A 27,214-nucleotide genomic window follows, 5' to 3' on the forward strand; every position below is an offset into this window, starting at 1 on the left:
GGTGCAAATCTTCCAATCATTTTTTATATTTCAGTATTTATTTTGTAAAATTACTAAAATAATGATTTATTTCAATGTTTGAACAGAACTCCGGGTCAGTTAATCTCCTAATGGTTAAGGAACATACTCGCTATTACGTATAAAAATCTAAAAACTGGTTTTTGGAGCAATCATTACAGTAGCGGAAGATCCCAGAAGATAATATATCACAGCATTTCTGTTCAGGAGTAAAAGTACAAAACTCGAGTATACAATAATGCGATAGGGCTTGAGCTCCGGTTTTTCTTTCAATCCCTGGCATCAAGCCGGTGTCACAGCTCTCCATAAGAGCATTCGACGTAAGTTCCTCGGTAATAAAGATCATTTTAGCAAGATATATCATTGGGTAAAGTACGGTTCCCAACTGTCACGAGATCCAGGATCCCGGAATACTCTCGCGTCGGAAGAACCGTGGCTTGAATCTCAAGATTATCATCATCCAAGACCACCCAGTTTAAGACGTTCGAATCACGGTTGGTCCAATAGAGTTTGCCATTTAGAACGGCGAGGCTCACCGGGCTTCCAACATCCGCACGCAACATTTTTCTATCAATGTCGTTCTTGCCACACACGATATTTCTAACAGAAATAGACTCGATCGTCCCATCTCTCTCTTCTGCAAAGTACAGTCTCATAGAGTGTTCGTCATAAGCAAGCGATACTTTGCTGCCCAACACTTTGGGTATTATAATTTTTGAATTCTTAGGTTCGTGAAGCGTCAGCCAATCGATGTGAAATCCGGAATATCGAGTTTTGAAAACGACGAAGAATTCTTCCACTCCAGGAATAGATAGAATTTCGAACGGTTCATCTTCAACGGAGTATGTACCCCACATTCCCATAGAGGCTGTACATGTATGAATTTGGTGAAGACCAGAAGCGGACCAAAAAATAATAGGATACCCGGGTTGGATGTGGATGTCACGAAGATACTCGCTGTTGACACGTTTCAACTTTCGCATTCCATTACCTTCAGGATCGAATTTATACAGAGAATGGGTGTACTCATCGTCTGCGACTAGAATTCCAGTTTTTCGATCGTAAGCGATTTGAGTCATTCGTATTGGCATTAAAATCTCTTTGAATTGGGATTTCTCGGAACGTTCTTCATGATAGTGGATGATTTTCTCTCCTGCAGCAATTACTAGACACGGAGTGTCGTTTATCGGACTGCAGGTACGTAGATCCGAGTCCAACACGTATCCGGCTTCGCAGGCACAACTGTACCCACTATTTGGAGCGAGAAGACAAATTTGAGAGCAATGGGCATTTTCGCAAGGATTTGGCAATGTCGGTTTCAACGAAGAGTCATGAATTTCTATATCGTAGATGAGCTTCGATGCTTTGACGATTACTTTGCGATTATCACCGGTGGCAAGGTCCATTGATTCAATTGTGTTCTTCTCCCAATCGCTCCAATACAATTTATCCCTAAATATCGCTATCGAGTGAAGTCGCTTGCCCGTCTTTTGTAACAAGCGTTGACGGTCTGTTCCATCGAGACTCATCGATTCCACGGTCTTTAATTTCGAATCGATCCAGTACAAACGCTCCTCCGTATAATCTATTGCCAAATCTTTTGGCCAGCCAAGATCTTCCGTCAGGATAGTTTTTCGCTCACTCCCGTCCATTCCAGCTTGCCATATGGCAGGATTTTCTCCATAATCGCTCCAGAACATTTCTCCTTTCTTCGGATTGAGAACTAAACCACCTGGCGCATCCGTAGTACGGTTTAATATTTTTATGACATACGATCCATCGTCTGTGCAAACACCCATGTACTTCTCGGAACTATCCATGAAATATATATTTCCCGTTACCCAATCAACTGCCAATTCTTCGGGTGTGACGAGACCTAGAGAATAAACAATTTAAGATTAAATCCTAACAAATTTACACTGACAAGGAGAGACCGATTCGGCCAAGCTTCTCGGTACTGAAAGAGACTTATCAGTGTAGTATATTATTGGAATATGAGCAAAAATAATCCATCAGCATAGTAATAAAACTTGATATTAAACAATAGACATGAGAGTGTGCTACACTAGTAAGTTTCTTTCAGTACCGAGATGCGTACAAAACTTTCGAAAACTTCATCAGTTTGTCAATAAAAAATTGGTTACCCTTGTCTGCAATGACATCACGGGACGTCGGTACATTACGATCAGAGGTATCATTACGAGTCCGCATTAACATCTGCGTTCTGATGTCTACGTTCAACCAATAAATAAAATTTGGATCGGCAGGCATCCCAACTTTTATGGCTCGTCTCGGTGAACAATGTACGATTAGCTCGTCTCTTTGTTCTTTCAGGCAGTACTCACGGAGCTCTGATCCTAAAGAGTAGAACAACGTGGCTTGCCCACCTTTGATATCTGTATGAAAAATTTACATCGTCAATAAGATGAAAACTATGAAGTGTTATAGGGAGAAATAGAGAGCATTTTCAAGGTCCTCAATACTAATTTTTTGCAGCGTTGGATATCTTCACGTCACAAATGAACCAATCACCGAAAAATTCTCGAACTAGAAAAAGCCAAAGATTTTAATTATTTAATCAATGTGCATAAAAAACGAATGAAAACTCTTTCTATTATTCTGAAAAGAATTGGCACACAACCAACTTTGGAGATGCTCTATACATCGAATGGAACTTTATGCAAAATTCGAAATGTGAAATCGTTTCTGATGATTTATTGAGGAATTTTGATAAAAATACTTTTCGGCTGACAAAGTCGAAAACGAGCTCAGAAATTAAATCAGCAGCCTCAAAACCCGCTGAAATCAATTATTATGCATCTTACCACAGGAAAATGCTTCGATTCCAGTGATGATGAATACCATACACGCCCATATTGAAATCGTGTATCGTGAAAACCTCATCTGAAACATTAAACGTATTTTTAATAACGCATGAAAATCAATTTTCGAAAAAGCATCGATAATTTTTTTTTTTTTTTTCAAAATTTGTAAACATTGTTCGTGAAAATTATTTTAGCAAATTTTCGTATCATTTTTTCCGTTGGTTTCGATCCGTTTTCATTTTTTTATCATTAGTTGATTTTTTTTGTTATTGTTTTTATTATTTTATTTTTTTTAATTATTATTTTTATTAATTTATTATTTTCAGTTACCCCGGAGTAGACTCGAGAATACTCGGGACAAGTATATTGATAGCTCTGCCTGTCCATATTATGGTTTTTCCCATTGGAAAAACAATTTTTACATGTAATTTTATAACATTTTATTATTAAATAAAGGTCAATAAATTCATTAATTTTTTATCTTTCCTTTCAATACGTGTTATCATCATTATCTATTGATTCGTTCTCTTTATTTACTTTAATATGTTTCATTCGATAAATTGAATTGACGATTTTCATATTCTTCGTGTTTTTCAATTAGATTCGTATTTTTTTTATACAAAAATATGACTGTAAAATCGACGTGAATCACATAAGCCAAATATGAAACGATAAAATCAGTGCAATATTTTCGGCGACGTAAAACACCCATGACATCATAACAAACTGAAACTCATGCGCCATCGCCGTGGGCGCATAACTCCCAGATTAAAAAGAACGAGAATATCTATAAAAAAGAATAGAGTCGTAAAAAAGGTAAATATATTACGAATGATGAGTTTGAAAGAACAAAAAAATTTTCCGTCTTTTCCAGAAATTATTCCTTTATGATGGGAAGAAATATGTGTGTAAATATATAACGTATTAGCCATAAAAAGAATACCGTACGAGTGAAGTATAGGATTTCGTGCAATAATTATGAGACGCAATATAATAGTACGTGTTGAGACTTGTTCCCGATCTCTGATCATGTTTACATACAATTAACGAGAAAAACATGCCAAGAAATTCGTAACAGCAAAAAGTATTGAATACATTTTTATTTATCAAAATGTTAATCGTCAAATATTTACCTCAAAATATGTTGTCAGATTTAAGGCGATCTATCACTTGCGTGGTGCTTGCGTGAGTGCGAGAGAGATAGCTGCAAAATGGTTACACGTTTTACTCGGACATCCTTGATTTTTTGAGAAAAATAAAAGATACACCTTGTTCTCTAATAAAACGAGAATAGCGTGTAACTCATATTTTCTTTCAAATATCAACCTACTCGGAATAAAACGTGCAGCAGGATTTTTACCGCTGAAGAGCGCGATTCGAATTGTGCGAATGGAGTGAACGGTACTCAAACGCGGTACGCGGTCCGCGGTCTAATAATACATATACATGTTACGATGTTACAGACCATCCAACTCCATCCCCAAGAAATACATTTCCAGCCTTCGTGAACTTGGTGGACTGGATTTGGAATTTCAACTTTTGTCAGTTTTGCCGATTGTCAGGCTTTTGTTGGTGATTGTTAGAGCATCGTTTTGATAGATCAAGAGCACCATAGACGAAATTAAAACAAAATCAAAAATCCAAAATTTTGGGGTTAAGTTCGTGGAAGTTACCGGCGAAACCACAATTGCGTGACAGTGAGCGATCCTTGCGGTTATTTCTCGAACGTTGAACATTACTGACTTAAGTGACTTACTGACGAAGAGCTTCATTCGTCAGAATTACTTAATTGTGGCTGAACGATCATAGTGATTCGTCAGATGTTCATTGTAAAATATTTGGATAAGCAAATTTATATACGTAAGTTTAGTGTAAATAACTAATAGTTTACTGCTGTGATAAAATCGTATCAAGGTGACTCACGGATTTTCACTAAAATCATTGGTAATAAGTCATCACTCCGCTGACCATAATTGTTGTCTGTCAAAAGGTAAATAAATCATGAAGTAAACATTGACAGAGGTTTGACATTCGTGTTAACGAAACAATAAATTCAAATATTTTTATTACTTCATTCGAATGTTTTACTGATGTTTATCAATAAGGAGTATATTCTTTGAAACTACATTCGATATTTGATTTTAAAAATACTCATCAAACCTTCAAGCAAATGTACCATTTGAATCAAGTAAAAGATTGTTTATTTATTTGAATCGAACTTGAATGAACCTAATCTCGCTGAAATCGCTCATTGATGAATTACAACATCAATGATTTCGTGCCTTCTTACATAACCTCTAAAGTACCTGCTACAAAATAAACAACAGCCTAAAACTAAAAGTGAGCTATAGATTCCGTACAAAATACTCGATTTTGAGGTTGTTTAAACACTTGAAAAATCAATAATTTTCCATTTATTGCAGAAGGAATCGGAAATCCGTGCAACATTTCGTTTATTTTGACGCTATGTTCCATCTGCAAAACACTAATTCGACTCCAAAAAGTCAAAATGACACAAACAGATAATAGAAGCTATTGATTCAACAAATAACCTATAAACCAGTGTTGAAAGGTGTGGAAAATGTCGACGGATGAACTGACTCGAGGGATGGGAAATTCAACCATGGACGAAGCCGGTCATTCGGTGACAAGCATGTCACAGAATATCCCGGGAAATGCGGAATCAAATTCTCCGAGGAGCACAGATCAAGCGAGTCGACAGAACAATCTTCAGCGAATCCAACAAAGAAAGCAGCAAGTTTTTAACTGGCCACAGTTAAAAAAATTGTTGAAGCTGGCGAATTACAGTGCTTGCCAAGTGGAGGATTGCAAATGTAACGGCTGGAAGAATAGTCAACCATTGACCAAATCCCCTAAGAATGATCTGCAACTTCCAGTCACAAATTTCTTCGATCCTTGCAGAAGTTGTACTCACGTTCTGGAAAATCACATAACGCACTTGCCAACGCAGTCGGACGACGAGATCAACAAGTTGTTGGGAATGGTGGTTGACGTTGACAATATTTTCATGGGAATGCACCGAGAAGAAGACAGCGACACGAAAAAAGTCTATTATTATTTGTTCAAGTTGCTGCGAAAGTGCATATTGTCAATGACCAAACCAACGATCGAAGGGCCTTTGGGACAACCGCCTTTTGAGAGGCCGAGTATAGCGAAAGCGATAACGAATTTCGTCCTCTACAAATTCGGGCATTTGTCTCAGAGAGAATGGCAAGCGATGTACGATTTGGCAAAGATGTTTTTGCACTGTTTGAACCACTGGAATTTTGAGACTCCGAGCGCTCGTCGAACGACCGTAAACGCGGACGAGGCACCGGCGTACAAAATAAATTACACGAGGTGGCTCGTCTTTTGTCACGTTCCAGCTTTCTGCGATTCTCTGCCTCACTACGACACGACCCTGGTGTTCGGTCGTACGATGCTTCAGGCCGTGTTCAAATCGGTCTGCCGTCAACTGATGGACAAATGTCACGGAGAGCGAGACCGTATGTCACCGGAGAAGCGAGTTCTGGTATTAACGCATTTCCCCAAATTTCTTTCCATGCTCGAGGTCGAAATATATTCAGACAATTCGCCGATATGGGATCCAGAGTTCAAGCAAGTGCCACCACCGCATTTGCAAGTCGCGCTCGAGTCCAAGGGCAGTTTGGCCCGATCGCGGGGCGTCGCAACCGGTGAATTTGAAAAAGTCACCGTCACTCCCAACGACAAAGACAATTTCACGACGATAAACATCAGCCCGGGTATGAAGAAGATTCACGAGAAGAGGTCTCACAGCGAGGGTAAGACCGAAGCTAAGAGGCGAAAAAACGAAGAAGCTTTCGAGGACTTGCCGGAGGAAACCGTAGCCGAGATAGTTGCGACTATAAACGATCCCAATTACATGTGCGGACCCGACGCGGTCTTTCCTCCCAACGCACCGCGTGACGAAACCGCTAAGCTCGAGGAAAGTCGCAAAATCATAGAGTTTTATTTGATCGGAAACAGCCTGACTCAACCGGTAACGAAGCAAACGATGCTCTGGCTAATCGGTCTTCACAACGTCTTCAGTCATCAATTGCCTAGAATGCCAAAAGAATATATCTCCCAATTGATATTCGATCCGAAGCACAAAACCCTCGCCCTCATCAAAGACGGTCGCCCGATCGGTGGCATTTGCTTCCGGATGTTTCCGACCCAGGGCTTCACCGAAATAGTTTTCTGCGCGCTCACCAGTCAAGAGCAAGTCAAAGGTTACGGGACCCATATGATGAACATGCTCAAGGATTATCACATCAAAAACAGCATGCTCCACTTTTTAACCTTCGCCGACGAGTTTGCGATCGGTTACTTCAAAAAGCAAGGATTTACCAAAGACATCAAATTACCACGCGCCATGTACCAGGGCTACATCAAAGAATACGAGGGCGCGACCCTCATGCACTGCGAATTCAACGCCAGGATCGTCTACACCGAATTCACCGCGGTTATCAGAAAGCAAAAGGAAATAATCAAGAAACTCATTCAGCAGAGACAGCAGGAGATACAAAAAGTTCATCCCGGTCTCACCTGCTTCAAAGAGGGCGTACGAGGCATACCCGTCGAATCTATTCCCGGAATTCGGGAGACCGGGTGGAAAAGCTATTCGCAAACGAGAACGAGAGGCGTCGCCAAAGGGACTCAAGGCCCCGAGCCCATGGAAGCCTGCCTCGATATTACCGACTCCCTGTACAACGCCCTCAAAAACGTTCTCAACAGCGTCAAGAATCACAGCACCGCGTGGCCCTTCCTCAAACCCGTTGACAAAAATGACGTGCCTGATTATTACGACCACATCAAATATCCCATGGGTAATTTTACACTTCAGTTTGTCACTAACGTTCATTAGCTTTGCAAATATTTTACCCTCGAATTTCATGGCCAGCTACTAAACTTACGTTTGTTTTTTTTCTGCAGATCTCAAAACTATGACCGATCGTTTGAAAGCTCGATACTACGTAACCCGGAGATTATTTATTGCCGACATGACAAGAATATTTACGAACTGTCGATTGTACAACAGTCCCGACACCGAGTATTACAGATGCGCCAATGCTCTGGAAAAGTATTTTCAAACGAGGATGAAAGAGATTGGATTGTGGGACAAATAGAATTTACTGCAACAGTACGAATAACTATGATAATAAACACTCTTCCGTTAAACAGAAGTTTATTACAAACAATTATTCGTTCTTGTAGAGTTTCGACTGGTCTCGTTGAATTCAGGAACAGCGAGCTTGGATGTTGGCGTTATAAATTTATAATTTCGGAGAAATTCACGTATTTTGAATTCGTTTCAAGAAATGATCGGGATCTTAAAGTGTTAACCGATCAACAATTCATTGAAATTGAAAAGTTGGAGAAAAATTTCAAACCGCGATTAGCGACTCAATTTTGAGTTCTCGGTACAAATAATATGTCGCAACCTCGTAACCGGAGCAATAATTACGAGCGTTCATCACGGGACGCTATATATCAATAATTTCTCAATGTCGCAAAGGGTTTAGACGTAAAATAGTTGGAAGAAGAGCATAAAAATGTACGAGTTTGTGGAGAATTCCGTAAGGAATACCGGGAAGTGGAGTAGGCACCACTTTACAGCCTAATTAATGCAATTAGCCAAACAGTTAATTAACGTATGTAATACGGCGATTATAACGATTCTTGTGGATCTCGCTCGTGTTTAGTCTACGGAAGAGCGGATCCCACCGAGGACCAGACGCTGGTAAGAGAGCGATCGAAGCTCTCTTCGTCCATGTGCGTGAGCATTCCAAGTTTTCCCTCCCAAGTTTCAGCTTTCGAGCGCCAGCACACGGGGGTTTCGTTCAACAAGAAAATATCTGGCCAACGAGTTCGAGCCATTCAAACCTTCGACGTTTTTTATCCCAACGAGATCGTTTACTCTTTTTTACACAATTAATTCCCCAATCGAATTAGCCACACTTATTGACCTTGCTTTATGTCTCTTTTTTACTTCTCAAGATATTTCTAGCAGGACTTATTGCCACCGTTGCATCGACGAGATATCATGTACTAAAATGGAGAACCTCCATTCTGGCAACTGATTGAACCGATTCGAGGCGAGGTTGAACACTCGCGTACGCCTTACTCGAATAATTTTATCTTTTGCTGTGGATATACCATCTCGAATAATCTTGAATTTCTTGAAAACCGATTCTCGTGGATCGAAATTCAAAATCCTAGCAGTGAAACTCGAATCTTGGACAATTTTGACGTCACTGTATCCTGACGAAACTTTTTAGTGATAAAAATTAAAAAGAATTACTAACAAATTGTTTAGGAAGGTATTCTTCAAGCAATTATCAGTTTTTCATATAGTTTCTAAAAATAATTCTTTTTCTGACATTTTTCGAGAAATTTGGGAAGAAAAACTATAAATAACTGGAAACTTTGCACGTGTTTTAACAAAAAATGTATTTTAAGTCGGACAAAAAGGCACTGAGTAGCAAAACAGCAGTTTTATGAGATGAAAATTGGAAACACAGGATGAATGCTGTAAAAAAACTAGAGACGAGTACACTTGTGCCCTCTGGGCAGTCATCCGTAAAATCATGAAAATCAATGGTTGTAAGACTTTCGATTCAAGAAACAAAACGTTGTCAAATGAATGCAGAAGTCGCCAAGCACATCGCATTGCGATCAAAAAACGTTGCAAAAGAAGAAAAATTGGGCGCAAAAAATTACAACCACAAAAAATACAAAAACAAACTGTGAGCAAAAAATTAAGATCACAAAAAAATTACAAACGAAAAAAATTATAAACCAGATGGAAACAAAAAAAAATTGGCCGTTGTACTCGCTACCAAGACTCTAAATAATATTTGAAGATTATCACAATTCAAAAAATATTGGTAAAAATATAGGGGAGAGCAGAAAACAGTGGATATCTCATTCGTCGAATTGGTAGGTGATTTGCCATAACGAATGAGGATAAGCGATCGTCAATGAAACTATCATTGGTTCGATTCAATAAGATTCGTCTTTTAGGGAACAAAATGTTCAACGAAACTCCATTTTTCGATGAAACGAGAGAGCGAAGCTGGTTCACCATGAAAATATTTACAATGTCATAGTCCATCTGAGTTTTCCAACGAGGTCAAGGTCCTCTCTCGGACGCGAACGCGTGTGTAACCATTCGGCAAAAATGGTAATTCAGGGATCTCCGATCCAACGATTTCCTTCCTTGCTAATGCTCTCCACTATTTTCTAAAGATTTATCGAAAATTATGACTTTTTCTTTCCAACCTTTTTCTCATTCGGAATCAGGACCTTGCCGAAAAATTACCAGTTTAAATCGGTGTTGATTTTCGTTTTATTATTTAAATAATAAAAGATTAACCAAAATATTCAAAAATTGAATTTATAGAATAATTTGGAAATTTTTTGAGTCTCATCTTCAGAATTTTCGGTCAGAAAACACGATTTTAAAAAACGACATTGGAGCAAAAAGCATTCTTCCAAATGCACAAATAATTGTCGGTAGCAAAAAAAAACAACGCTGTCGTTGCCTGCCAAATTTGCAATTCGTAGTTTTTCAAGCTGCACCGATACTTCGTGAAATAAAAAATTGGCGAATTACAAATGTTTTTTCCTTCATTTCGTTGGACTCCAACATTGCAGCCTTCGTCGTAGAAAAAAATATAATTTTTTGTGAATGAACGCTTTACAAAGGTTTCTGACTGACGTTCGAAATTTCGTTTAAATACAAATCCAAATAAGAGAAAAAAAAAAAAAAGGAAAAAGCGTTTAATAATTGCTATGTGATTTCTCGACGTGGGCCAGAGAAGGACCCGAGAGAAGAAAATGCGTTTATGCTCTGGTTCTCGTAAACTTCATTCACTGTATGGATCCTGTGTTCGTCCGGTTAATAGCCTCACGACGGCCGGATGAAAATGGAGCATTTTTTTCGACGTCTCCGAACGAGGAAAATTCATTAAAAGTGTAGGAAGAGAAAGAGGCACGAAAAAGTATGAACCTGCAACAGAGAAAACAGAATCTTCAGTCCAACTGATTTATGGCTTCAGTTTTATCACCAATTAAGCACATTCATTCAGCTTCGGATTCCCTACAATTATTAAAGCATTTATGGACACCATGCCAGTCGAAGAAGAGTCTAAACAAGTTTTTCGAATTTGAAATTGATTCGAGAAGAAAAAGTGTGCGTTTGGTTGAACACCAAGACGAAAATGCGACTGAGTCGCTATCTGGAGCATGTGCAAAACTCTGACCATATAAGCTCAAGAACATTTATAGTTAGGAGAAGAGGGGAGTTGATATAAAGCCAGAGTACTGCTCGAGTGGCTCATCATTGCTCGAGGAACGGAGGTACCGCAAGGAAACAACAAGTGTCAAAGTCTAGTCAATTTCATTCGAATTCAATTCATTGAAAATTCCTTTATTTTCCTTTTCAAAATTATCATTTTTTGTAAGTTCATTTTATCTTCTAAATAACAAGGAAACGTGCTTTTCACTGAATCATTATTTCGTGATTATTTTTAAGTATTGATAAACCAGAGAAAACTTACCAAAATCATTTTCCCAGTGAGTTAAGATGTGCGACGACGATGTGGCTGCTCTCGTTGTCGACAATGGATCCGGGATGTGCAAGGCTGGATTTGCCGGGGATGATGCACCCCGAGCAGTTTTTCCCTCGATCGTCGGCAGGCCCAGATACCAGGTACAAAACATTCATTTCCAGTTACATTAACGACCGAATTTTATCAATTAATTACAAAAAATAATTTAGTGACCACTCGACAGTTTTAAATTCATTTGACACAAAATTCAAAATAAATTTAATTTTAATCCTTTCTAGCCTCAATTTAGCACGAGTTTGAATTTTTTTAAATAAAATATTGGAACAAGACTTTCTCCTCTTATTCTGACAGTTTGCAATTTTAGTAATAAATCTGAAACATCGAACTTCAATGATCAATCTTAAAAATCAGTGGTAAAATTTTATTCGCAGCACCTCAAGCAAAAATGCATTTTTTCACAACTATAAACGTGACATTATTTGTATTTATATGTGAATATAAAATTACGGAGAAGAAACGGTCAATAAACCGCGAGTTCGAAAACGCAGCGAACTCCATTAGGTCCAATGATTTTATTCTCATTTTATTCCTTTAATGCAGTTCAATTTTCGTTGTTGACCAAGCTTCGAACTTTCCGAATAGTCATTAATAGTCAATTGAATTGGTTTTGCGTTTTCTTTTTTTTTTCAATTTTATATGAACATTTAAATAATTAAATAAGTTGAATTTCAATGATTCGATGTTGGTGCAATATTTTTTCACGATAAAACTTTTTTCGTAGTAAAAAGAACTAATTTATCCTCAATCAAGATCGTCGAAATGAAATATGTAATGGAAAAATGGATTTTTTCACTTTCCCAACTAAATTATCGTTAATTTTTATTTGAAAAATTTCCTAAAATTAAAGTGACAGCAATATCGAGAAAACGAGTATTTTCGGCGTCGCCAGAGTCCGTGGGAACAAGCGGTCATTTTGTTTCGATGAAATTTTAGGGAATAATGGTTGGAATGGGTCAGAAGGACAGTTACGTTGGGGACGAAGCTCAGAGCAAAAGGGGCGTTTTGACAGTGAAGTATCCGATCGAGCACGGCATCGTGACGAACTGGGATGACATGGAAAAAATTTGGCACCACACTTTTTACAACGAACTGAGAATCGCTCCTGAGGAGCATCCGGTTCTGCTGACAGAAGCACCGCTCAATCCAAAAGCCAACAGAGAGAAAATGACTCAGATTATGTTCGAAACTTTCAATTCACCCGCTATGTACGTCGCTATTCAAGCTGTTCTGTCCCTTTACGCCTCCGGAAGAACCACGGGTATTGTTCTCGACAGCGGTGACGGCGTTTCTCACACAGTTCCAATTTACGAAGGTAAGAAAACAGACGACAAAAAATTGTTTATTCTACTCGAATCCTTCAGCCGGAGAGGCTAACCTTAATTGTGCCGCTTTCGAATGAGCATTTTCATAAATGACATTTTATTTAAACGGAGAAAAACTTCAGAAAACAATTTTCAAAACATTTATTTCTTTGTCGTGACGCGAAAAACACTTTTAAAACTATTGACATGTTAGAATACAGTGAAAAAGATGATGGAAAATGCCTCCTTAAATCCAGACTTTTAATTCGACTTGTAGCTATATGTGAGGGCGCTTTAAAGAAATGGAGAAATCAACCGTCGTTCGAGTTTACGAGAGTGCGGCAGGACTCGCGCTCATTATTATTATAATTCTTGGCGTCAATCTGACACCGCGATTCTCGATAACACTTTTCCATTATTTTCGAATACTCAGCCGAAAAATTTTCGCTAAATTTTGATTTCGTTTGGAAAAGTTAAAATAATCATTTTCCCATTAAATTGGTCTCAAAAAAGTGTTTCTTTTCACTCAAGCAAAACACACTGATCGCGTCGTGTGTTTTTAAAGGCAAGTTTAGTGTGTAGAGCGAGGATTTGTGTATACAAAAAGTTTGTTCGAGTTCGAATTACGAAGATCAGTACCATTTTAGTTGTGAACGCCACATCGATGCTCGTTAGCATCAATATTGAAGTACGGAGAATTCACGACTACAAATGGTCACCTTTGCGGCTGAAGGTTACGATGGTCACGGTCAGAAGCCCAACTTTGTTTATCACGATTTCACTCGATTAGGTTATATTTTTGCCGTTGGGAACGTTCGATTTTTTATGACTTTTGTCGCAAAAATGATTATGGATAAAGCAAAAGTTAATTGGATCAATACTATATTGAACACAGAATTACATACACAAAAAACTTGCTGTCCGAAAATCTCCATCTAAACACATTCAGTCGACGCACGACTCTCGAATGTCGGGTGCGTCTTTTTGACTTGTTCCCATAGAATTGAACTACCACGATAGAAAATTTAGATGAAAAATTATTTGTAGATAATTTTTCGCTTCTACAGAATTGTTTGATACGAATATTTGGTCTATCTCCGTGCGTTTTCGCAGTATACGCGAAAAGAGGACTCGTAAAAAAATATTACGGAACATTTCGTCTCTCGGAATGTAACTTCGAACTTATAAATATACATTTATGAGCATTTGTCGTCGGGCAACCTGTATAGATGTGTAATAAAATGTTGGAATATGTATCACTTAAAACTAAATGATAAACCCGATTACAACAGGATACGCTCTGCCGCATGCAATTTTACGTCTTGACCTCGCTGGCCGTGATCTTACCGATTATCTCATGAAGATCCTCACAGAGCGTGGCTATTCCTTTACGACTACCGCTGAGCGTGAGATAGTTCGCGATATAAAGGAAAAACTTTGCTACGTTGCTCTTGACTTTCAACAGGAAATGGCTACCGCCGCGGAATCTAGCGCGCTCGAAAAGAGTTACGAACTTCCGGATGGACAGGTAGGAAATATCAAAATCAGCCAGTTTTACTCTCGCATTGTTGACGATCGGAAAAAGAATACGAAAAAAAAGATGTGCGAATAAATTCAAGAAAATGACGTTGTCAAAAGTCGACACTGAAGTGCGTTCAATCGAAGAAAATTGAAGATTTTTTACAATCGATGAATTTTTTTAGGTTATAACGATCGGAAACGAGCGTTTTCGGTGTCCGGAAGCGATGTTCCAGCCGAGTTTCCTCGGCATGGAATCGTGCGGTATTCACGAAACGACGTACAATTCGATAATGAAATGTGACGTCGATATAAGAAAGGATCTTTACGCGAACTCGGTATTGTCCGGTGGAACAACGATGTATCCGGGTATCGCAGACAGGATGCAGAAAGAGATCACTGCACTCGCTCCCTCGACCATGAAAATAAAGATAATCGCGCCGCCTGAGAGGAAGTATTCCGTTTGGATCGGTGGCTCGATTCTGGCGAGTCTGAGTACCTTCCAACAGATGTGGATATCAAAGCAAGAGTACGACGAATCGGGACCCTCGATCGTCCACAGAAAATGTTTTTAACCTTCAAATATTTTCCAACGATTATTATTATTATTACTTTGTCTTTTTGACTAATTTTCAAAAGTTCAGCACGCAAAAGATGGAAAAAAACAACATCGAAACACGCAACAGACATTCACAATTTTATACTTTAATTATATTTATTAATTTATTGTCCGCTAACGCGAAAACTAAATAGATCGACGAGCTGTTCGTTCAAGTACTTCACTTCTATATTACTTTAATCGTCGTTTACATTTATTTATACGCTCATTATTTTTATATTCTTTACATTCATTCGTCAAGGATAAACGAAAAATCAATTGATGTGGAGTAAGTGAAAAATGTCTTTTATCCATACATGCTTTATTTCCTATAATATATATTTATGTATATATATATATAATTTATTTATTTAGATGGTAAATGTTGATGGTGGAACTGAATATTGAGTCGAAACTTCTTTATCTCTCGCTTGACCAGCTTCGCAATCTTTAAAAATCTGTACATTCGCAGGCCTCGCTGAGGCCACCAGTATTGGTGGTCGCGAGAGGGAAGTATTTCGTTTCTCATTTTGTCATTTCGACGAAACTCAAAATTTTCTCACGTTTCTTTGCTCTCATTGTCTTTTTTGTCGTTGAATCTTAAAAAAAAACATAATTTACATAATTATCATTAAATAGAAACAAAGGTCATTAAGTTTTAATCTAAAATTTTATTATTTACAATCGTCAATATATATATTGTACTCTTTAGGCTCTTCTAAACCTCGTTAGATAAAATCTGGTTCCACAAAGTCCTGATAATTTAAGTGGACGGCCGATCGGCGTTTTTTTATTTTTTATTTTCGTTTATTATCGTCGCTGTTCTATTCTCTCAAGCCCTCGAAAACTTCTGGATCATCCGTGACACACTCATTTATGGTTATATCGATTAATAGAGGAATTATAGATTTTCTGCGACGAATCTTACGTTTTAGATTATTTTGACGAGAATTTGTTTTTGAAGTTTCTATTTTTTTTGTTCACATTGAGAATTTGTTCTCTTGCTTTCCAAGGTCGTCGATCAAAGTATTTGGATTCGTGTTTTAGTGCTTAACAGCTAAGAAAGACCACATTATTCTTTATCCTTCGTCGTTTCTTCAATTTCTCGTCATTTTATAACGATTTTGACTCTCTTACATTCTTTTCGTAGCAAAAACGGTGTCGGATTGTTGTGGGTGTACGTGTTTGTGTGTCTGTTTCTCGTGTGTGATGTACAATGAATAAAAAATATACAATTTATAGTTAACGGATCTAAAGGATTATCAATGATTCTCGTATTTTATCTTTTTCACACTCTAATTCTCCACGCTATGGAAGAATTTGACAGTTTCGTTCACTACACGCATGGTTTTCCACGTGCTCTTCTACACACCGAATTCTCATCTCACTAAAATCAACATTCGTCCAAATCTCTCGCTCTCCTGCGACTATACACTTTTCGTCACACAGAAAATAGTATATTTTCAATCATTCGTTCGGTACGGAGGGAAAACACTCTCGCAACATTGTTTCTTACTAGCTAAGTCCGAGAATTACGAAATAGTTTTCAATTTGTTTGGCGATCGATTCACCATCATTACATTTTTTTTTTATTACAATTTATTCGCGCGCTCTCGTATTAGATATGATGAATTGGCGAGACGAAAAAAAGCAGTAAAAAAGGCACTATTAATCAAACTCCGGTCTACAATTTCGTTTTTATGGTTTTTTTACCGTTTTTCATTTATATATAAAAAAAAGAAATAAGTAGAAGGAAAAATAATCATTCGTAAAAAGATCTTTGGTGCCCTAGATTATACAGCAGAAATAACGCACGAGAGGATTTACGAAAAAAAAAATATGTATATCATTAAAACGCATTTTCATCGTCGTCGAATTCCACTGCAGAAGTTTAAAATTCCTTTTTTCCTTGTCAAATTCGAAAATAATGACGCAGTGCCTTAATAAAAACTTATCTCCTAGATTTTCTTCTGCCGGTCGATCTCTTAGGTCGACGGGTTTTCAATCTCGTTGTATGCAACCAAGGTAATGAAAATTCACTGTGAAAAAGAAATCAGAAAATAGTAAAATATGAACAGGACCACAAAAATTATTAGTCCCTGAACTTTTTTGCTGTTTTAGTGAAAATCGTTTTTATCGATCGACTTACCTGGAAGAAAAATTGGGTATAGGCGCTCCAAATGCTGAAACCGGTAATTGAGAATCGATCTGCAAATTCTGGATCTGATCAACGTCCGGCCACAGCGATATTATTGTCTCTTCTTCCATATTCGATGCGCATGGCCCTGTGTGATTTGTGTTGTAACATGTCGCATGGTGATTCTGACGTTCTTGACGCTGTTTTAATTTCTCAACGTGTCGTTGCTCTCTACAATCATCCGAAAAAGTTAATGAAAAACTCAAATTGGCAATGAAAATATTTTTGCCGAAATTTAAACATTTCAGGAATCAAAATCCATCAACTGGCAACATTCGGATATTATTATTTGGAGAACGCGATTATTGATCATTGCGCGTAATTTCAATCAGAAACACACAGAATTAACAATTATTTCGTGTTCATGATTTCCCATTTCTATGGAATAATAAATACAATTAGGCAAGATAAAAAGAATTGAAAAATGCTTGAAAAAACCATGAGAGAAGGAATGGAATAGTATTACGATTGATTAAATCATTTAGAAAGTTTCCTCTCTCGGCAAAAGATCAGAAAATCAATATTTTGTAAGATAAACTAAATCAAAGTGACACTCTCACAACAAAAGTAGACCTTTCTTGGGTCAGAAATGGGAGAAAAAATGTGTTTGCTATGAAATATGAATACAAAGGATCAGATTCTTCTCTCTCTCTCTCTTTCTGTTTCTTAGTGTTTACGTCAGATATTATGTTTACAAGAACACGAATGAACGAAATTAGCAGAGCAAAAACAAAAATGATCATTACCTTATCCTCTGGACATCCCATCGTTTCCTACGTCTCTCGTCATTTTCAAGTTTCAAGTGTCTCTTGTTGAATATCTCGTCATCGAGATTTTCAGTTCCTTCCATAGTATAACAACTGGTGTAAATTTTGACCCTCCAATTGGGGACTTCAAGAGAGCTAGAGTTGTCAACCGGAGAAGTTACTTTGGGATTGAGAGGATAATTAGGGTCGCCGACCGCTGTATAATAGTGTTCTTCGGTTGTGAGACACGACTCTTTCTTCAACAGCGATTTGCCTTTTTTATCATGTTTTCTGCTTGATTCGTGCGCCGATGATTTGCCATCTGGGATGGTAGATGTGGTGTCGTTACTCATTGAGGAAGAGCATGAAACTCCACGCTTTCTTTTACCCCCTGACGGTGCCAGAGGAGTCGGATCTGAACGTCTTTTCTTCTTGGCTTCCCATTCGAGTCTGGAATCGCCGCAAGTGTCACCTTTTGTCTCACCCTTACTCACCGCGTCCAGTGGCTCTTGCTTCACTGTTGTTATACCACCACTCGTGTTCAAACGAATTTTAAAACTTTCCCCATAAGTTGGCAATGAATTTTCAGAACTCTGGGGATTTTTAATGTGGTGCTGCTGCTGTTGCTCCGTCGCTGTCACCACCATTCCAACTGAATTTAAATTCGGCGGTGAACAAGGACCCGTATGATCAGAGGTGGCTGAATTTTCTGTACTCTCTGAACGTAATTTTTGCAGATTAACACGCCTGTCCATACGTTCCAAACGTAATTTCAGCTGCAACATTGGCAATCCTTTGCGGTTAATATTAGGCATTTGTAAGTTAAATAATATAAATTTTTTTTCTGCATAAAAGTGAGAAAGTTCGACGAGAATACGTGGGATCATTAAAAGATTAAAATTTGTTCATAAAATTCCGTTAAATATAATTTAAAAAAAAAGCCCGCGGTTTCACCCACGAAAAGTCAAAACATGCCCAAACCGACTCGTGCGCTTGCGCTCGACTTGAACGAGCGCCCTCCGGTGATTTATTCAAGCCAACCGTGATTCTAGACCTTTTGAACTAATTCGTGATAATTACACCGCGCAATGAAACGTCACGTTTGGTCAACTGACATTTTCCTTTCGAACGATTAAACCGCTCAAAACTGTTGTCAAACAAAATCCATTCGGAAACAGTCGACGGATATACAAATGAATGAAATTTTCACAAATGGATAATTGTTACGCCATTTCAGTATTCGTTACATTTTTTATCCTTCATAGTTACGTTATCAAATTGCATGGTTAAATAGATATTTTAAACAATGTTTCAATTCGCGGATAAATAAGCGTAAAATTTTCGTGTGCATAATTTCGAAGTAGATCGAATATTTTATTAGAATTTGACACTAATCAATTCAAATGAAATAACGAATGAAAATATTTCTATTGTAATTTTGTTCGCGCGAATTTCAATTGTTATCACCAGTAAGACGCCGCGAATTCATTTCCCGCACACACTGGAGTTCAGGTAACCCGGGAATAGAATATTGCATCACAAGTACGAAATTTAAAAACTGTTCGACTTTGGTCGTGTTTAACCTCAAAATGGCTAAAAAAAAAATTTCCCGCCATTTTACATGTTCAATAAAAAATGTTTTTCGATGAGATCGTAAATTGATCAGATGATTTAAGGTTATTCGATGTCATTATTTATGCGAACTGCAATAAATAATTCATTTAAATGTAAAAAAAATGAGTTATAAAAAGGTTCGAGGATGAAAACAAATTCAAGGATGAAATACGTTTAATAACTACTTTTGTGCGGTAAATGCTGAGAAATATAAAGAAAACAAAATCTTACGCCACTTATCCATTGACCTATACCGAAAATGTTCATAATCCACGTGAAATAAGTTTTAAAGAAGCCGGACGCTGAACTTCTAAGCACCACAAGATCATAGGTTATGTGCCACTGACTCAATCGGAGAACCGAATCGTGCTCCATTCGAAGAGCAAGAATGCAATGAAAAGTAAAAAATCACGACCGAGCTTGAAAACAAATATGTAACGCGTATTGTCTCGAGTATTCGTTTTTCGGCATCGTCGCGGATCAAAGTACCGAAACCCTTTAGAGCTCGTATGAGAGAATACAGAAGATCCTGTAGCACGAAAAGTCCCTAGAAAGACCCCGGAGGAAAATAACCTCTTGCAGGAGCATCATCATCGAGGAAAAACAAACGTAGATTAATCAAGATTTGACGACCGACAAAAAAGCTGAAGTAATAAAGAAAAGACCAAAAAACAATAAAAACGGGCATTGTTGCCCTACCGTCTCGTTCTCCTGTCGAAGAGCAGCGAGAAGTTTGTCCTTGGTGACAATTTGTTCGGACTGTTGTTGAATGAGATCGAGATGAAGTAACAACAGTTCTTTGAGATGTTTGACTTCGGTGAGGTCGTTTTGACGCGCCTCGTTGCCTCTCAGAGGACTAACGCCGAGTGCGGACGTAGCGGTTGCTGCGGCAGCGGCAGCGGCAGTACCGCTGTCGGTCATGCTAGCGTACATATGATCAAAATCGCAGGGAAAGCTGATTATACCGGCGGCAGCGGTGTTTTTATTATTATTGCCACTATCGTTAGTATTTTTGATGATTTTGTTATTATAATCGATTTTGTGATTGTTATTTTGTCCGGTGCACTGTGACACGGATCTCGTGGTGTTTGTCGTCGTTGTCGTCGACGACGTTGACGACAGGTGATCGTTCATCGCCGCTACCATGTTGTATGCGGCACGAGCCGTACAACTGGTCACTACGACCGGCGTCGTCGTCGTTTCAACGTGTCCTACCGCGCACCCACCACCTACAGACGTCAGTACAACTTCCCGATAATCCGTACTCGTATCAATTATACTTTCGCACGAAACTAATGATCTTTCGTTAATAACAACTTCGTCGTCTTCCTCGTCCTCGTCTTCTTCTTCGTCTTCTTCCTCCTCCTCCTCCTCCTCCTCGTCGGCTTCCTCCTCGTTGTTTACGTTATCAATGAACTCGCGATAATCCAGTCCGACGATGCCCAACACACGTCCCGAGCTTGCAACGTTTACGTTAGTTTTATTGTTATCACTACCATTGACGAGTCGCGACGACGGCGAGGCGTTTGACATCTTCCCACCGTGGCGCCGTCGCGGCTCCAGTAATCATTTGTGGCCGCTTGGAGCGTACCACGCGCTCGATTCACGTACATTAAAGCCTTCTTTTTTCCCGTTTTTTTTTTCTGTTATTTCTTGAAAAATACGCCAGCACCCTTTTTCATCGAGGTACTCTTTCTTTGTTTTGTCTTTTTATCGGTCTTTAATTGTTTCCCCTGCGGCGTTCTCTCACAGTCTCTCCGTCCATTATCCCCTCTTCCCCCCCCTCTCCTTCCCTCTTTCCACTCCCGACAGCCGCCGTCTTGCTTGTCGTTCGACCCGGGACACGCGGATTTTACAACGGATTGATTTTTTTTCATCAACGCCGCGCGTCTGTCCACTTTTCGTCTCCCTCTCTCCTATTTTACCTCTTTTTTAACGTTGACTACAAGTCTAACCTAGCTCTGCTCTCTTTTCCTCTCCCGCTCTCCCCTTCACCCCGCCCGCGTCCGTTTCTTTTCTCGCGCTTCTAGCGTTCCCTTCGTAACCGAATTTTTGTCCTCGCTCTCTCGACTCGCTCGCGAGGCTTTTTGCGCTCCCCGGTTCTTTCGTTTCTACCCCGCCGTTCGCTTCGCGGCACGAGCGTGTTTACTGACGGAATACTGTCCCGCAAAGGCCGCTTTTCGGCTTCGATACGGACTAAACGACATCTAGCGGCTAGTTCTTAGAAGTACCCCGTTATCGATACTTTCCCGCTCTTTTTTTACGTTTTTCGAATGGAACTCTGATCCTATAGGGTATACAGCAGCCGAAGTCATCGCGCGGGAAATACGAAATTTTCTCTGCTCGCTACTGTGAAAAATAGAAACCGAATTTATATCAAATATTCGAATTCGAGCAGATTTTTTTTCGCGGGTCTGTTCTCCAATGCAATAATTACAGTGTTGTGAAACAATCTCAATTGATTTATGCTGCGAATTTAAAAAATGAGAAAAAATAATTGAAAGTATGAGAGCATTCCACAATATCCTTGGTTTCTCGGAATTTTTAAAAGAAAAATTAAAGAAATTTCATTATTTCGATCTGTTTGAAGAAATTTCAAGTGAATCGGAAGTAACAGCATTTTGGAAGTCTACCCTGTTCGAAGAAACAAGAATATAAAACTTTTGACAGAATTTCAACGCCAAAATCAGTATAAATGAGCCAGTCAAATTGTTTTTGTAAAATGATTGACTGTAACCACATTCAAAATGACGGGAAATCTAAAATAGGAAACGTCTCAAATCGAAGACAAAAAATCTCCATAAAAATGTAATGACGTTGCACAAACATCGATACTTACAAACCCTTTTCAACAAACGTAATTCATTCACGGATTGATTAAAAACTTGTCAACAATTCGATTAATGCTCTTTATTTGGACATCATAAATCTGTATAAATATATATATACATTTATTCGTTTTATAAATACATGTATATATATAATTATATTAGCATAAAAAAATACGTATATCGCAACTTATTACACTCGTACAACGTCAGGGCGATTGGCTGATGTTCGTCCTAACGATATGATAGTAATTTCATTAATTTCTTAAACACCCTGACGGAGCATATGTATTTTTCTTAACTATTTTCATCATTTAGGAAACATACGCAGCTGTTTCGATATGATTCAACATATCTCTGCTCTGCGGTGTATACACAATATTTCAGGGGAAAAAAGTATGAATTTACATCTCGAAAGCTCTAACAAGAGTTTTCTCCTCAATTCTTCCACTTGTGCATCGTATCGAAATAAAATTCATATTTCTTTTTGTCGATTACTTTGTCTCGCTGCTAATATAAAACAAAAAAGATGTGCCAACGGTTGTTTTAACAGGGGAAAATGTTCACGCTGTAATATAATTCTACGTCATACATTTATAATTACACTTTGATAAAATATAAAAGAACACACTACAACTAAATGCTACAACAACAACGTTGCAATCATCTTGTACACAAATTTTTACATCCAGAAGAAAAATAGAAAAAAAAAACAAAGAAAACATTCGAAAAACGTTGTATGATGGTTCGAATGAATCATTAGTTATAACGTGTGCATTTCTTGTTCTTTCCTTTCAACAATTTCGATTTTATATTTCTATTAAATTTATATATTTGTTTTCTCTAACAATATGGTTCTCCGTTTCTGGATCAAAAGTGACTCGGGCAAAGGCGATCTGACAGAATATTTGTGCTGCTTTTTTCTTCGTTCCAGTCATTCTTATGTACATAAATATGTATAAATATACGTATGTACATTTATAGATAAATATCCTTTCAGAAAAATATTCGAGCAGGTGTAATGAAAATAGATGTATAACATTAAAAAAAGCGACATTTGTTCGTTCGATTTGTAGTTTTTTTGTTGTCCCTTTCCTTCTTTCGCCGGATACACGAGTCACGAATCACGACATGTTTACGTCTCACGAAATTTCACATATTCTTAAACATATACAAATAAATGTTTATTCCATTTATTCAATTTATTTTTTGTCTCTTCGCGGTTTAACCTCAAAACGACACATCGTCTGTGATTCTATTTATATTTATATTGCTATTGTGTAAATAGAATGAGTATTTGATATCATTTTTAAAATTAATGTAATAAGACGCGAAGGACGTTGATGAAGAACAAAAAAACACTGTTACGCCATGAGAGTCACTACAATTCGCCGATTAGAGACATACAAACACGTATCGATCCTTCGTTTCGTTAAACGACATTACATTTGCACGATTATTGTGTTTGCAGAAAACTGTAACCTGTGCTTTTTATCTTTTATTGTTGTTTTTGTGGTTTTTTCTTTCTTATTTCACAATGTTTTGTGCTTTAACATAGATCTCTCACGTAAAATAGGACTAAAAACGGTAACTGTACCATTCACGATTCTTCACATGATCTAACACTGTTTTTAGGTTATATTTACAATTATTATTAGGGCAGGAGAAGGTAGAAGGGGGCACAGAGATGAGAAGGACATTTTTAAGTTGGTGATGCTTCGTTAAATATGAGGCTTAATGTTCTGTACAAACTATGCTAAAACAAATGACGAAATCTCTGTCTGTCATGAGACTTTAAACTATTCTCTGCTTATTTGTTTCTTTGATGTTTGTTGACTCATGTTCGTTGCGTGATAAAATGATGAAAAAAGAAAATATAAAGAAAAAGCTTCTTTCTCAGGTGGGTTCGTTTCGTTGTTTTAAAAGACACAAAAATAGTTGGATGCTTTAAAATTTTATCTGCTGCTAACGCTAATTGTTTGGATATTTAAAAAAATGAAAGAGGACAAAAGATAACGACACGAACGTTTTGTTTACGTGACTAGAGTCGAAATCCTTCAAACCCCCCCATAAAGTGTTGGCTTTTTCGACAATCTCTAAACACACATTTATACATTCGCACATGACATTAATTTCGATCTCGTGTGTAACAACGAGTCACCGATTCGTTGAAAATGAAAAGAAAAATAATAATGAAACGAAAGAAAAACGATCAGAGAATTCGATGACGAAACTACTCGCTCGGGGAAAACTGAATTTCACATATCGAGCGAGGTTTCGTTTCTCGATTAATGGATATTCGATAACTGTTTTTGGCAAACGATTAATCGCTCTCTGCCACGGGAATAAATAGGAACTAAGTTTCGACGTTACAATATGAACCAGTTTCGCTCTTCGTTACTTCTGTTATTTTCCCAAATTTTTACGAAAGCTCTCGTTCTATTTATCAACGAAATCCTCTTTTAGTCCCCCGAACTGTCGTGGGACTTAAAAAAAACCCTTTCGGAACGAAAATTTCGTCAAAATCCGGGAAAAATAAATCTGGAAAGATTTTTCACTAAAAAAAAACTTCTCTGCGTGCCTTTGATTTCGTTCCAGCATTATTTACCGCGATAATGTGGAAACGAGTTCCACTCTGTTTCATACTGAACTATACTATTAGTATAGCTCAATGCTTTCTCGGGGTTTTTCACTGATACGATCGTTGTCTGAACATGCTGCTTATTTCTTCCATCGTTTTGTTCTTTGTTTCCGGTACTTTCTTCCAAATGAAGAAAGTGAAGCCAGCCTGAAGCAGGGCGAATATGACGAAAACCTTCGCTCCTAGTGCCTCCTGAAGCGGCAAAAATGCCACCGACACCAAGAAATTTGCTGACCAATTTATCGCGATCGCCACCGACGTCGCCGGGGGCCTTGCCGACTGGTTGAAAAGCTCTGATACCAAAAACCATGGAATACTTCCCGGCCCAATTGCGAAGAGGACGACGAACAGAATTACGAGAACTATCGAGGAGTAGGCTGCGGCCGATGATACATCCTGAATATTGAAGAAAAAAAACAGATTTGGTGAAATATTCAAGAATATTTTACAACTAAAGAAGTCAACAGAAAATGAAGCAAATGGCCTCAAGAACTTTGAAACGTTGAATAGTACGAATGAAAAATAATGAAATTTTTTGAACCAAAAATGGTGATCTAAACTACCAGATTTTTCAACTGTAAAATTGAAAAATTTCATTGGACGCATTTAACACAATGTAGGTAACAGAATTTCGAATATAATGGCAAAGCTTCTTTACGCCAGAATGAAACTTATTGTCAGTTTAAACGAAATTGAAATGAAAAAAATGTTTTCCTCTTCCAAATGAAAAAAGAGCGCCACAATCTGCTTTATCACTCTAAAGTTTGCAACGTCGGAGTCCAACGAAACGATCTAAAAACCCTCTAATAATTTAAGTAATTTTCCAATTTCGTTCCCTGCCGAATTAGCAATTCGTAGTTTTTCAAGCTGCACCGATACTTCGTAAATTGAAAAATTGGTGAATGACAAATGTTTTTTTCCTTCATTTCGCTGGTCTCCAACCTTGCAAACTTGAGCATCGTCTGCTTTTCAGTAGTTTAAAATTTTTCTGTGCACGAGTAATGTAAAAAAAATGTATTTACAGCATAGGAGAGGCAGACGGTGAGCAGGCTGGTGACGATGACCATTCCTCCGAAGCCAAGGAGCATGAGAGTCTTCCTGCCGGCTTTTTCAACAAGAATAAGTGAAACAAGAGTCATGACGACGTTCATAGCACCGACGCCGATGGTAGCAGATTTGGCACTTTCTCCAAGTTGAGCCATTTCGAAGATTTTCGTTGAGAAGAACATGACGGCGTTGATGCCGGAGAATTGTTGGGCGAACATGACCATGACGGCGATGAAGAGTGGAATTCTGAGGGTGGGATTGACGAATAATTCTTTGAGAGTGACCCGTGGAACGAGTTTCACGGATTCGTATTCGGCTCGCATGTCTTCCATTTCGTCATGAACTTCGATCGTGCCCCGGAGCCAGGCCAGGGATTTTTGTGCTTCCATGTCCTTACCGCGGCTGAGCAAAAGGTACTTGGGACTTTCGGGGCACAGCGGAAGCGTGCACAGTTGGAAAATTGCTGGTACGATTGTCAAGCACAGCAACAGTGGCCAATGGTCGACGGTTCCCAGCAACTGATTCATTCCCAGAATTTGAGCGACGAGGATGGAGATCGTGATTACCAGTTGATAAACAGTTCCAACAGCGCCTCGCAAATGCATCGGCGATATTTCCGCCAAATACATCGGAGCGAGACCAGCGTTGCAGCCGGCATTTATACCGATGATGAATCTTCCAAGAATTATCATCTCGAAGGACTTTGCCATCCTCGAAAATCCCTCCAGCACCACCGCCACCACTACCAACACGTTTATCCACAGAAGACCACCCTTCCGACCGAGTTTGTCCGCTATCACACCAACCAACGAACCACCGATCATTCCACCCACGCAGAATATCGCCACTGCTATTGACCATATGAACGTCACGTCGCCCTTCGTTGGCGTCGTCCCCGTTGGATTCGTATCCGATATCGTTCGATTTTTCAGTGTCCACGATATCCAATCCTCGATGAGCTGTTTAAAAAGCAAAAAACAAGAATACTTTTACATTTGCTTCTTCATTGTATACTCGTCGTTTTGTCCATAATTTTATTTGAACTCAAAATCAACTACATTTTTCTCGATTAAGTTTCTATTCCATGGTATTTTGGTATGATTTTTTTTGGGTGTTTCCATTCCAATAAGATTTTACTGAGAAACGTCGATATTTAGTAGAAAGTTATTTGAGCCGATCGGATCATCGAGATTCCCAAATTTAACGAAAATCTCAACAAAATTC

The 27,214-nt window shown here is 38.4% G+C and overlaps 5 protein-coding genes across 17 annotated transcripts in view; 2 read left to right on the forward strand and 3 right to left on the reverse strand.

Annotated features, from left to right (window-relative positions):
- Positions 1 to 16: 16 nt before the first annotated feature.
- Positions 17 to 4,267, reverse strand: LOC122415623 (vitellogenin receptor-like). Of its 2 annotated transcripts, XM_043427920.1 has the most exons (5): positions 4,174 to 4,267; positions 3,977 to 4,047; positions 2,844 to 2,922; positions 2,163 to 2,414; positions 17 to 1,894 (listed from the first exon to the last, which is right to left on the reverse strand). In XM_043427920.1, exons 3-5 carry the CDS (start codon positions 2,920 to 2,922, stop codon positions 366 to 368), a joined length of 1,860 nt encoding a protein of 619 aa, XP_043283855.1. In that variant the 5' UTR covers positions 3,977 to 4,047; positions 4,174 to 4,267; the 3' UTR covers positions 17 to 365. The 2 variants fall into 2 exon arrangements, with proteins under 2 accessions (XP_043283855.1, XP_043283845.1); XM_043427910.1 differs by lacking the exon at positions 4,174 to 4,267 and having other exon boundaries at positions 3,977 to 4,149.
- Positions 4,268 to 4,563: 296 nt separating this feature from the next.
- Gcn5 (Gcn5 acetyltransferase) lies at positions 4,564 to 10,247 on the forward strand. Of its 5 annotated transcripts, none has more exons than XM_043417238.1 (4): positions 4,564 to 4,703; positions 5,267 to 7,693; positions 7,800 to 8,007; positions 8,082 to 10,247. In XM_043417238.1, the coding sequence occupies exons 2-3, from the start codon at positions 5,425 to 5,427 to the stop codon at positions 7,991 to 7,993; spliced, it is 2,463 nt and encodes an 820-aa protein (XP_043273173.1). In that variant the 5' UTR covers positions 4,564 to 4,703; positions 5,267 to 5,424; the 3' UTR covers positions 7,994 to 8,007; positions 8,082 to 10,247. The 5 variants fall into 5 exon arrangements, with proteins under 5 accessions (XP_043273173.1, XP_043273194.1, XP_043273165.1 ...); XM_043417259.1 differs by having other exon boundaries at positions 4,597 to 4,703; positions 5,270 to 7,693; XM_043417230.1 differs by having other exon boundaries at positions 4,606 to 4,833.
- A 1,204-nt stretch (positions 10,248 to 11,451) lies between these two features.
- On the forward strand, positions 11,452 to 15,746 carry LOC122409652 (actin, clone 403-like). Its single transcript, XM_043417384.1, has 4 exons — positions 11,452 to 11,580; positions 12,434 to 12,812; positions 14,094 to 14,329; positions 14,505 to 15,746. The coding sequence occupies exons 1-4, from the start codon at positions 11,455 to 11,457 to the stop codon at positions 14,892 to 14,894; spliced, it is 1,131 nt and encodes a 376-aa protein (XP_043273319.1). The 5' UTR covers positions 11,452 to 11,454; the 3' UTR covers positions 14,895 to 15,746.
- LOC122409586 (male-specific lethal 1 homolog) lies at positions 15,569 to 21,651 on the reverse strand. Its single transcript, XM_043417272.1, has 4 exons — positions 20,174 to 21,651; positions 17,861 to 18,636; positions 17,067 to 17,285; positions 15,569 to 16,956 (listed from the first exon to the last, which is right to left on the reverse strand). The coding sequence occupies exons 1-4, from the start codon at positions 21,005 to 21,007 to the stop codon at positions 16,869 to 16,871; spliced, it is 1,917 nt and encodes a 638-aa protein (XP_043273207.1). The 5' UTR covers positions 21,008 to 21,651; the 3' UTR covers positions 15,569 to 16,868.
- A 718-nt stretch (positions 21,652 to 22,369) lies between these two features.
- LOC122409595 (solute carrier family 2, facilitated glucose transporter member 1-like) overlaps positions 22,370 to 27,214 on the reverse strand; it is a 56,952-nt gene continuing 52,107 nt past the window's right edge. For all 8 annotated transcript variants that reach the window (XM_043417294.1, XM_043417285.1, XM_043417302.1 and 5 more), the window contains 2 exons: positions 25,966 to 26,949; positions 22,370 to 25,339 (listed from right to left, as the gene is read on the reverse strand). In XM_043417294.1, the coding sequence (XP_043273229.1) occupies positions 24,992 to 25,339; positions 25,966 to 26,949 (1,332 nt within the window). In that variant the 3' untranslated portion in view covers positions 22,370 to 24,991. The remainder of the gene's footprint in view (positions 25,340 to 25,965; positions 26,950 to 27,214) is intronic.

This window comes from Venturia canescens, chromosome 1 (assembly GCF_019457755.1).
Source record: "Venturia canescens isolate UGA chromosome 1, ASM1945775v1, whole genome shotgun sequence".
NCBI classification, from domain to species: Eukaryota; Metazoa; Arthropoda; class Insecta; order Hymenoptera; family Ichneumonidae; genus Venturia; species Venturia canescens.

Excerpts from the sequence above, each read along its gene's own strand:
- LOC122415623 (XM_043427920.1), bottom strand. The coding sequence starts at position 2,922 with ATGAGGTTTTCACGATACACGATTTCAATATGGGCGTGTATGGTATTC. Across the intron at positions 2,415-2,843 it reads AATCGAAGCATTTTCCTGTG|ATATCAAAGGTGGGCAAGCC; the intron begins GTAAGATGCATA and ends TTTTTCATACAG. Across the intron at positions 1,895-2,162 it reads TGATGTCATTGCAGACAAGG|GTCTCGTCACACCCGAAGAA; the intron begins GTAACCAATTTT and ends TTTATTCTCTAG.
- Gcn5 (XM_043417238.1), top strand. The coding sequence starts at position 5,425 with ATGTCGACGGATGAACTGACTCGAGGGATGGGAAATTCAACCATGGAC. Across the intron at positions 7,694-7,799 it reads CCACATCAAATATCCCATGG|ATCTCAAAACTATGACCGAT; the intron begins GTAATTTTACAC and ends TTTTTTCTGCAG.
- LOC122409652 (XM_043417384.1), top strand. The coding sequence starts at position 11,455 with ATGTGCGACGACGATGTGGCTGCTCTCGTTGTCGACAATGGATCCGGG. Across the intron at positions 12,813-14,093 it reads CACAGTTCCAATTTACGAAG|GATACGCTCTGCCGCATGCA; the intron begins GTAAGAAAACAG and ends CGATTACAACAG. Across the intron at positions 14,330-14,504 it reads ACGAACTTCCGGATGGACAG|GTTATAACGATCGGAAACGA; the intron begins GTAGGAAATATC and ends GAATTTTTTTAG.
- LOC122409586 (XM_043417272.1), bottom strand. The coding sequence starts at position 21,007 with ATGTCAAACGCCTCGCCGTCGTCGCGACTCGTCAATGGTAGTGATAAC. Across the intron at positions 17,286-17,860 it reads TGGGATGTCCAGAGGATAAG|AGAGCAACGACACGTTGAGA; the intron begins GTAATGATCATT and ends GGATGATTGTAG. Across the intron at positions 16,957-17,066 it reads ATACCCAATTTTTCTTCCAG|TGAATTTTCATTACCTTGGT; the intron begins GTAAGTCGATCG and ends TCTTTTTCACAG.